The following is a 10,111-nucleotide window of genomic DNA, read 5'->3' on the forward strand; positions in this document are numbered from 1 at the left end:
ATTCAACACTAGAACTTGAAGGTCAATTAGACATGGTGGCTGATTCGCAGAGCCACCCTAACCCATTAGCTCTAACTTCTCAAGACCCAAGCAGCCGTGTTATGGCACCCCCAATACAGTGATGAGAGTGAGGGAGCAGTCTCCTTCCCTGGGCAGCTGCTGAGTCAGTAAGGCACCAGGAGGGAAAGCATTAGTGGCTAGAGCCAGAGGCAGGGATTTGTACCTGTGATAGTGTCCCAGCTCAGATGAAGAGGATGGCGGCAAGTCTGACCCACCCCTGTCCCAGTTAATAGCTGGTTGGATCTCCAACTTGGTCACCGCCAAGTCTTGGCTCAGAAGTCTTGTTACAACGGAGGGAATGGCTGCAGGTATTCAACAACAGCAAAAGGAATCAATCATCAGGACGGGGTGTGGAATGCATCATGGTAACACTTGGGGAGTCTACCAGAGATTGGGATATCTGAGTGAGTCCTTGAGCATCCTAACCTAATGCTATCCAAATTTCGTTAGCCACTTGATATGTGCACAGCCCAGTTGCGAGCCCTCAGAATACAGTGAATACGGTAAACATGGAAATTGTTAAGTTGAATTGGATGAAAATAAAATTGCCAATATTCAATCTTTGTGTTCTCCAAAAATGGCACTTTGTTATGGATCAGCATAAATACATTTTGGCACAAGAAAAAGAAAAAGAAAGCCAACAAATTACCCAATTAACTTCTTGATTACAATTGTGAAAAGAGCTTGAAGGAACAGCAAGCTCTAATCCGGTCCTGGGTGCCCACGAACACGTGTGTGTTTACTGGTCACGAAAGGTTTACCGTAAAGAGTCACTTTTGAGGAAGGGAGGATGAAGAGATATTCCCGTACAGAAAGCGAGAGGGGGACATCATTCTTGCAAGGTCAGGTGCAAAGGCCTTGAAGGTACCTAGAAAAGGAATGGAGTCCGATGGGGTATCTAGGTTACGAACAGAGGAGAGGGGCAGGCTGGGAGGGAAACAGGAGTCAGGCAGGGCCTGACATTTATGGCATTTTACTTGCATCCCAAAGTTGGCTAAGTCTAGAGAACACTAGGGTTACAAAGAACGTTCTGTGTCCTTTTTACACAGGAGCCACACGGCCTACATCTTTGGGGCGGTGTGTTACTGCATCAGAATTGGGATCTCGATCCTTCCAAAGAGCCTTCTCCACCCAAAATGCCACTGGAAGCGTGGCAGGGGTGAAACCTGCGGGATGCCAGGACCTCTCTAAGAGGAGGCCAAGGAGGACCCATGTGCCCGGGGTTCCCCGATCCCCGGGCGGCAGCTCAGCGCCCAGCAGTCCTGGCGGAAACGACGCACTGAGAAGCAGTAGATGAGCGGGTCCAGGCAGCTGTTGAGGCTCAGCAGCGCCAGGCTGAGGGTGTGCAAGATGTCGAGCGTAGAGCCCGCACGACATCCGCCGCCGTCGCCGCCCGTGGCGCTCTGCTGTCCGGCCACCCAGGGCGCCAGCAACAGGTGGTAGGGTGCCAAGCAGAGGGCGAAGACCAGCAGGAGCCCCAACACCATGGTTCTGGCCGCGCGCCTGTGCGGGCCCACTGGGGCTGAGCCAGGGCCGGAGGGCGGGGCGAGCGCCCGTGCCAGGTTCACGTAGGCCGCGAGCACCAGCAAGAAGGCGGCCAAGAAGAAGGCCACGGTGGCATAGGCCAGGCCTGCGCGCGCCCAGCCGTGCTCCAGGCAGCGAGCGGCGCCGCCCGGGCCAGGGCGCAAGGCGTGGGGCGCAGCCAGCGAGGGCACCGCGCAGGCCAGGCCGGCCAGCCAGGCGGCCGCGCAGGCAGCACGCGCAGGGCCCGGGCGGCTCAGCCCGAGGCGGGTGGTCGCCCGCAGCCCCGGCTGATGCACCGAGCCGCAGCGGCACACGCTGATGAGCACCGCGAAGGCCACCGCCGCGTAGGTGGACACATAGTAGGCTGCCCCAGCCGCACGGCAGGCGGCCTCCGGAAAGGGCCAGTGGGCCTGACCGAGGTAATAGGTGAGCCACAGAGGCAGCGTGAGCGTGAAGAGCACGTCAGCCAGAGCCAGGTTGAGCAGGTAGAGACGCAGGGCCTGACCCAGGCGCCTGCCGCTGCGGACAAACACTGCCAGGGCAGCCACGTTGGCGGGCAGCCCCAGGCCCAGCGCCAGGGTGTAGGCTGTAGGGACCACGATGAAGCGGGCAGGGTCATCCCATGGGCTGCAGCCGCCAACACCCAGATCCTCAACACTGCTGTTCATCTCGGACCTTGGACTGGGGAGAGGAAGAGAGGTCACCGTGGAGGGTAGCCACAAAGGAATCCTGCTGTGCCACCTCCCTCCTCCAGCCCTGTCTTCCTTAGCCCTTGTTGGGAGGAAACCCTAGGACAAGGTAGTCCATGTGAGAAGGGCTGAGAACTGAGCCCAGCCAGGAGCTGCTGGCCATGGAGAGGCAGGGGTGGACTCCAGTGACTTGAAGTAGAATGGGTTTGATGACAAGCTGTGGGAAACAAGGGAAAAGCAGCAGACCCAGATTGCTTGAAATTTTCTGATCTTGGCTGCTGGAAGGGTGGAGGTGGCCCTCATTGATGGAGTACGGTTCAGATTTGTGCAGTAAGCCCAAGTAAGGCTGAGCCAATGGGGAGTTCCAGAGGAACTGGGGTGGGGTTATAGTCCTTTGCAGTTAAAGTCCAAACCTGCCTCCTCCATACACCATCCAGTGGAGAAGGGAGGGTAGGTGAACAGAGGGGTCTTATGGTGCAGCCTCCCAGAGGTTAGGCTCCTGCACAGTAATCTTGGGCTTGCATAGGTGAAGGTTATCTTCTGGGGCTTGCCTGGAGCACCTTGGGCAGGGCTGAAAGGCTTCACAACCCTCAGCCTTCCAGTGTGTTTCATTCCCTCTCAGCTCTTGACCACAAAGACTTCCTGAGCTTGACTCAAAACTTTGGGCAGCAAACCAAAAAGGGCACAGGTCTGGGAATGAGACAGATTTGAGATACATGCATTTATTTGCCATGTGACCTTGGGCAAATTACTCAGCTTCACTGAGCTTGTCTTCTTTGCTATAAAATGGAGATTAAAATATCTACCTCACAGGATTTTTGGGAGGATTATGAGAAAACATAAGTAAAACTCTGAGCACTGTGGCTGACACTAGGGAGATACTTCATAACCATTAGTTCTCTTCCCCTCTAGGCAGCACACAGATAAATGTGTACACCCACACAGGCACACATACAGCGTTAGAGACACAGACAGCCCAAGCAAACAAAACAACACAAAGACATCTGGGTGTATCCCTATTCTTTCCCCAAGCGGGGTAAGTACACAAAGACAATGTCCTCTTGCTATATTTAGAATACAGGCACAATCCTAGGGCATCCCAAAACTTGGTTCTTAATACCAAAATTTGTGTTTCTGCCTTTAAACCTCTCACCTCCAATTCTTTCTGGTAACCCTGAGTGAGTTTATTCTCCTCCTGTCTTAGCTCTGTCCACCTTGGCTGTAGCCCCCAACTGCCCCATCCTGAACCTCCGCTTGTCATCCCACCAGATCATTCCTCTCTTACCTCTTGCTGTTCTGACTGCCGCAGCTCTCTCTGGGGCTTGGTGGGCCTGGCTCTAAGGAACTGAGGGCAGAACTCACTCCCAACCGCATATCCCAGACCTTCCCATCAACTGACCAATCCCAGGATGTGACATGAAAAATGGGCCTAACAGCTGGAGGGGGCTGGGACCCACCTGTGGCAGCTGTGAGCTGGGTTTATGGGGTGCGGCCAGGGCCCCAAGAGAAGGGAGTGTCTGCAGGGCAAAGGGGCAGCGTGAGGGAGATAGAAAGTACAAGAAAAGCCTGACAGCTGAATGTCATTGTGCTGACCTCACTTAAGTTTAGGATGCAGTTGGGGGGGGGGAGGCACTTTTCCTAAGGCCTGGCTTCTCCTTGGGCTGAGGAGGCACTGCTGGAGCTCAGAATACTCCTGCTGCTGTCAATCCCAACCGCTCCTCCATACCAGCTGGCCAGCCCACTCCTCCAGCACCCTATCTTCCTGCAGCTGCTAGGCAGGCCCTACAGTCAAACTTGGGGGCCCTTAGCGCTAATCAGCCTATAGGCCAAGCTTTGGTAAACAAGAATGCTCAAGCTAATGCCAGCTGTGAGGTTTTACTCAAAGTCCTGGCTGGAGACAGGCTGGCTGTGGCATCCTGGAAGGGATGGGGACAGTAAGAGGCTAAGATCCTCCCTTTTTCATGGGCTTCAGAATTTTCATGCAGAGCAGCCATTCTGAGAAATGCAGCTGATTTAATCACACTGGACCAATCATCCTGTTCACCATCAAGGTGAAGAAAGTGGGTGTGTCAGGCCTGCCCGAGTTCATCTTTGGCAGCAGGTGCAGTGGAAAATATGGGTTCTGGACTCAATCAGGTCTTAATTTTAGTCTCAGGTCTGACATGTAGGCTCCTTCTGAATCCATTTATCTATAGAACAAAATGGCATTTAGTAACAAAGCTCACTCACATGCTAGCCACTACTGCAAGCACCTCAACTCACTAAATCTTCACTAAACCTTCCAAAAACTCTATGATGTATTTATCATTTTCTATATTTTGTAAATAATAAGTGGCAGAAACCATTATCTACCTCTTCCCTTCTTCCTTGACAACCAGTGTGGGTAATTTTGTTTATTTAATATATTTTATTTTTATATAATTCTTACATCTTTTTTCATCTTTGCACAATGTATGCATTTTCGTTTTGGTTATACTCCCCATACAATGGTACCTCCCCCCTTATTTTGACTCTAGTCCTTCCTTCCCTCCCCCCCACCTCTGGCAGTGTGTCTCTGGTTTATAGTTGCTTGTTGATTTTAGTGTGGGTAATTTTTAGCTAGTCTAATTCCATGACGGAATTCCACTCCCCTTGCCAATAGCAGGCTTAGGAATGGGAATGACACAATTCTTGCCAGTGGGATGTGAGGGGAAATAGGGGTCTTCTAAGAGAGCTTTCTTCGCTCTTTTCACCTTTGGATTGTGCAAAATGTGCCGTCTGGAACTGATGCAACTATTTTGCAACCCTGAGGGTAGCAGCCAATAAATTGAAAGCAACAGAGCAGAAAGTTGACGGTGTCTGATGTCGTTGTTAAGCAGCCAAATTACCCATTGAAACTGGGTGTTATCTCTGGACCTTCTTTGTGGGAGGAAGTTTCCTTATTGTTTGACACTCTGTCTTATGTAGTACACACATGCCAACATATTTATGTACTATACATAAATTAGTCCTATATATACTAGTGTGTACACATTAGTATACATATATGTACACACACCTGCTATGGGTAAATTGCATCACTGTGCTTTCAGACACAAGAAGATCTAACTTGTCAACTAATCTGAGGCTCACAGCTAGTCAGTGTCAGAGCAAGAATTGCCATTCTGTAGTGAAGATGAAATGGAGCATAATACAGGCTTCTTTCACTCTTGTGAACCTCTGAAGGTGTTGTTCCTACCCTCAAAGCAGTCTGTAGGTTGGAAGCTAGAGTAGATACATAAATCAGTGAGCTTTTTCCTATTTTCCCTAAGGGAAGCACATCACTTCCAAAAATGCCCCCCCCCCCCACACTGAGGGAAAGATGGTTGGTGATCCCTTACTAGGTAGCCTAACATGGTCACCTTTCCCTTGAGAATTGTCACACACATACACACCCTCCAACACCCTAGGACTTCTTGATTCATCCCAGGCTTCTGGCCCTACTTTAGCATGGAGTTGGTTGTATCCCTGTACTCCACGCAAGTGTCAAGGAGCACTGCTCTGAGTGTCCCAACTTACCACCCAAGGCTGGCGGTTTCAGGTGCTAGAAAATGACTACTAAAATCTCATCCTTGTTAGCTCTGCAAATCTGAAGTGCCAGAGACAGAAAGCAGTGGGAGGGAATACCTCATATGGCTCAGGATACAGGCAGCAGGCATTTATAGCCTGCCATACGCCATGTATAAATTTTAAGTATGTAATAAAAGCCCTTTAAAAGGTACATTCCTTTGAACTAGCACTCTCACTTCTAGAGGAAAAAAAATAAGTATGCAAAGGTGATCTACTGTGAAGTAACAGTAAAACATTGAGAGCAATCCAAATATTCCTCAGTGAGAGTTTGAGCAAATAATTACAGCACATCCTTACAGTGGAATACTATGTAGTCATTAACATCAATGAGGTAAAATATACATGGAATGTTAGTGTTTAAAAAGCAGCAAACAAAGTAGTATATATGATCTTATTTTCATTTAAAAAATCTGTATTAAGGTATAGAAAAAATAGAGAGGTAGAGTTATACAAAGGTATCACAAGTTCTTTGGGGTCATTAAATTTTGGGGTAACTTGAATTTCTTTTCCATTTCTTTCCTATTTTTACATGACGTGAAGAATGTTAGTATGTTAAAGAGTAAATGTCTGAGAAACCAGGACCAGGATGTCTATTTCAGCACTGGCCGTACTTCAAGCTTGGACAGATCAGTAACAAGGGAGTAGGAGACTTTGTTCTGCGTGCTCCTGCTGTGATGGCAGCATGGCAAGCAGAGGCAAGAGACACTCTACTCCCTCAACTTCTTGAAAACACTTGAAGTCCTCTTCCTACTGGGTCTGACCACCTTCTTCGTTGGGACAAAGATCTGGCCGATATCCAGCAGCAGCAGGAGCCCCAGGCACATGATGGCAGGAACGTAGGTGCTCAGCGACACTTTCAGAAGTACCAAATTGAAGACAGCCCCTGGAATGGAAAGTGAGGTCCCTGAAGCGACCTGGAAGCAACTCTCCAGCCCAGTCCTCCCATTAAACACCACCTCCCCCGTACACAAACACTGTAAATTACATACACTCTTGTTCCTGGCCACCCAGAGAGTGGAAGCAAGAAGCAGGAATCAGAAGATACTTGGGGGCCTCCCTGGTGGTGCAAGGGGTTAAGTGTCACTATAAAGCTATCCGCAGCCACTGCAGCACAAGTTCGATTCCCAGTCAGGGAGCTACCCACATGGTACAGCAGACCTCTCCTGACTCGCCAGCTGCTCCCCTCAGCAGTGTATTTCAGTAGATCTGGCTGTTCTGTCTCTGATGAATCCTCTCACCCCCCAACACCTCTGGCCTGCACCCCGGCTCTTCTATGCATAAATAAATAAATCTTTAAAAAAGGAAAATACTTGGACTAATGTAGCCCCTCCAAGAGGGCAAGAAACAGGAACAATCCAGCCAAATAGGGGCTGAGGTAAGCATTTTGGAACAAATTCTCCAGGATTTTTTTTTTTTTAAGATTTATTTATTTATGCATACAAGAGCTGGGGTACAGGCCAGAGATGCGAGGGTAGGGGGGTGAGAGGATCCACCAGAGACAGAATGGGAACAGAACAGGCAGACTGACAGAAATACACTGCTGAGGGGAGCAGTGGGCGAGACAGGAGAGGTCTGCTGTGCCATGCGGGTTGCTCCCTGGCCGGCCAGGGATCAAACTCGTGCTGCGGAGGCTGCGGATTGCTCCATAGTGCGGTGCTTACCCCCTCCAGGGAGGCCCGGGATTCTCCTTTCTTAATTCTACTGAAGAGGAGTCCTAGGGGTTGGTAGTGATGTGGGAAAGATATGAAAATGAATGAAACTAGAGCTAGAAGACTGGGGGAGGGATGGTGGTGGTGGCAGCATGGCGACACTGGCCAGGGGATACAGAAGAGCCTGAAGCTGTCTGGCCTTTGAGGCAACAGCTGTTTTTCTACATCAGCAGTTCCTATGGGCAGAGCTGCTATGAAGGGGCCCGCTGGGACTATCTGCCCCAGGGAAATTTTCTGCCTTTCTGTTCAGGGGCCCAGTTTCCCTGCTTTCTGCTCCCACCTGCCAGACATATAAGTAAGTAGCAGCTGTTCTTCCATCCTAGGAGTAGGGGTGGGGACACAGGGGTAGGGGCTTTTAAGTTACAATATATCTTAATCATGGAATCCATGCAGGTAATACAATTGATGAGGTAAAAAGTATACTGACAGATTAATGTTAAAATATATTAGGTTTAAAAAGTACCTGTCCTAAAGACCTAAAGACCAGAGCAGAAAGTGCTCCCAGTTACAGAAAAAAAAGGAAAGTGGGTAAGAGCCAGGTTTTTCCAGCATCCTCCCCTAGAAGCTGCCACGTTCCCAGCCCAGTTACCCCCTTACCAATCATGAGGAGGATCAAAAGCATGTTACTGATGTCTTGCAGAATCGGTGGGCCCAGGACCAGCAGCAACCCAGCCAGCAGTTCCAGCCAGCCCACAGCCACTTGGTAGCTCACGGGATCTGGCTGGTAGCCGAAAACCTTCAAGGGGAACACCTCAGCAAACTGCGTGAACAGGGCTTTCTAGGGATGGCAGGGAATGCCTGTCAGTCACACTCACCAAGGATCCATTGCCCAGGCTCTCCACAGGGCATAATGTACCTACAACCTCAACTCTCCAATAAAGGAGCCCCCTAGGTCAGGTCAGGTCTAGGCCTGAGGTCACCCTGGAGCGGGGAGGCCCTCCATGAGCTCTGGAATAAGAACAGACTTTATGCTTCAAGGAGAAGGGCTGGGCAGTGGTGCACAGATAGACTGATTTTCTTACCACACCTCTCTCGAGATTACAAACCAACCCCAAATTCCAAGATGAGAACACTGGGCTTGGGGCTTCTCATGATTGCCAAGGACTTGGGAACCTCACAGGTTCTCTTTCTCTGTGTTTCTCTTTCTCTGTGTTCCTTTTCTGGCTACTATGAAGAGAATGTCTGGTGGTGGAGTAAGGTGGGAAGGGCAGATTGTTGCTCATTATATCCTACTCCAGCCCATGCTGGGTCCTAGATCCCACGGCTGCAGATACAAGGGCAGTTGCCCTGGCCAGGGATAAATTTGTCCAGGGCCACATGACAACTTCACTCCAACCCACCTCAGTTCTACCTCCCCTACTAAGCACTGCCAGGAAGAAGCTCCAAGTTGCCTGGCTCTGGGGATACACCTGCCCAAACAATTCACCACCCTCAGTCGGGAAGAAAGGGAGCATCCAAGCCGGGAGCGGGAGGTTGCCCAGGATCTCCAAGTCTGGTTTATTTGAGAAGCTGAGGGGCTGGTGGGCAAGACACGAACTTCCTGTGTCTGTAATTGTACAAGAACTAAGGGGAAACTTCTAGGCGTCCTTCCCAGGCTCCGACTCTCAGGATTCTGATTTGGGCAAGTGTCCAGTTTGGGTTCCACTTCCTGACTGGCTGCATAAACTTTAGAAGATTATTTCCTCTTCAGGGCAAGTCTCCTGCCCTGGCAAGCAAGGATTAATAACCCCCTGCCTCACCAACCTCCCAAGAACTCAAGCAAAAGTTGACAGGGGTGGCGATGAAGCGCTGCCCCCTCTCCATTTCATCTTCCTCTCCCGCGCCTGGGGCGCTAGCGTTCTGCTGGTGGAGGGTGTCCCGGTTCCCTATCGACTACGTAAGCTCTAGAGAAACTCTGCAGAAGGGGTGCACACGTGAGTCGAGGTCCAGGTGTTCTTCCCCCTGCTCTAGAGACTTCTCGCCAGAAGGCAGGCGGGTGCGCCCGGTACCGGCAGGGGTAGGTGGGGGCGGGGGCGCGCCCGGCCTCGGGTAAAGCTCAGGGCCTAGCACCGGCCGCCGCGCGGCCTGACCCCCCGCCGCCGCCCACGCCGCGCCGCTCACCATCTGCTCGGCCGCGGGAGCGGAGATCTGACCCGAGAGCTTGGCCAAGCCCGTGAGCGCGAAGAAGCCACCCAGCAGGACGCGCAGAGCGGCGAGCGCCATGGCCGCGCGGTTCGCGGCGAGCGCCATGAACGCGCGGCGGGTCCCCAGGGCGGACCCGCCGAAATCACGCCCCCTGCCGCCGGCTCGTTTTCTCCCTCCAGACGGCGGGAGGCCGCGCCCCGCGTTTCCCGAGCCTTCCGAGGGTTGCCACCCCTTACCCCGCCCAGCTCTGGTGGCCGGAGGCCGGGCGTTTGGGCGCGCCAGCCCATCTCACAGATGGGGCCGCTGAGGCGCGCTGGCTCCTGACCAAACGTGCCCTCTGGGTTCTGGGCAAGTCTGTCTCTCGGCCAACGCGGCGTGGAGCCAAACTTGGGTATCAGGATGTTATTCCCGGAAGGG

At 51.7% G+C, this 10,111-nt stretch overlaps 2 protein-coding genes across 2 annotated transcripts; both read right to left on the bottom strand.

Moving 5' to 3' along the window:
• Positions 1 to 1,195: 1,195 nt before the first annotated feature.
• Positions 1,196 to 2,252, bottom strand: LOC311176609 (platelet-activating factor receptor-like; the record flags this gene model as incomplete). Its single annotated transcript, XM_084242264.1, has 1 exon — positions 1,196 to 2,252. One exon carries the CDS (start codon positions 2,250 to 2,252, stop codon positions 1,248 to 1,250), a length of 1,005 nt encoding a protein of 334 aa, XP_084098390.1. The 3' UTR covers positions 1,196 to 1,247.
• A 4,316-nt stretch (positions 2,253 to 6,568) lies between these two features.
• On the bottom strand, positions 6,569 to 9,772 carry TMEM35B (transmembrane protein 35B; the record flags this gene model as incomplete). Its single annotated transcript, XM_084242265.1, has 3 exons — positions 6,569 to 6,744; positions 8,168 to 8,348; positions 9,671 to 9,772. 3 exons carry the CDS (start codon positions 9,770 to 9,772, stop codon positions 6,569 to 6,571), a joined length of 459 nt encoding a protein of 152 aa, XP_084098391.1.
• Between the last annotated feature and the right edge of the window lie 339 nt (positions 9,773 to 10,111).

Source organism: Talpa europaea (assembly GCF_964194135.1).
Source record: "Talpa europaea genome assembly, chromosome: 9".
NCBI classification, from domain to species: Eukaryota; Metazoa; Chordata; class Mammalia; order Eulipotyphla; family Talpidae; genus Talpa; species Talpa europaea.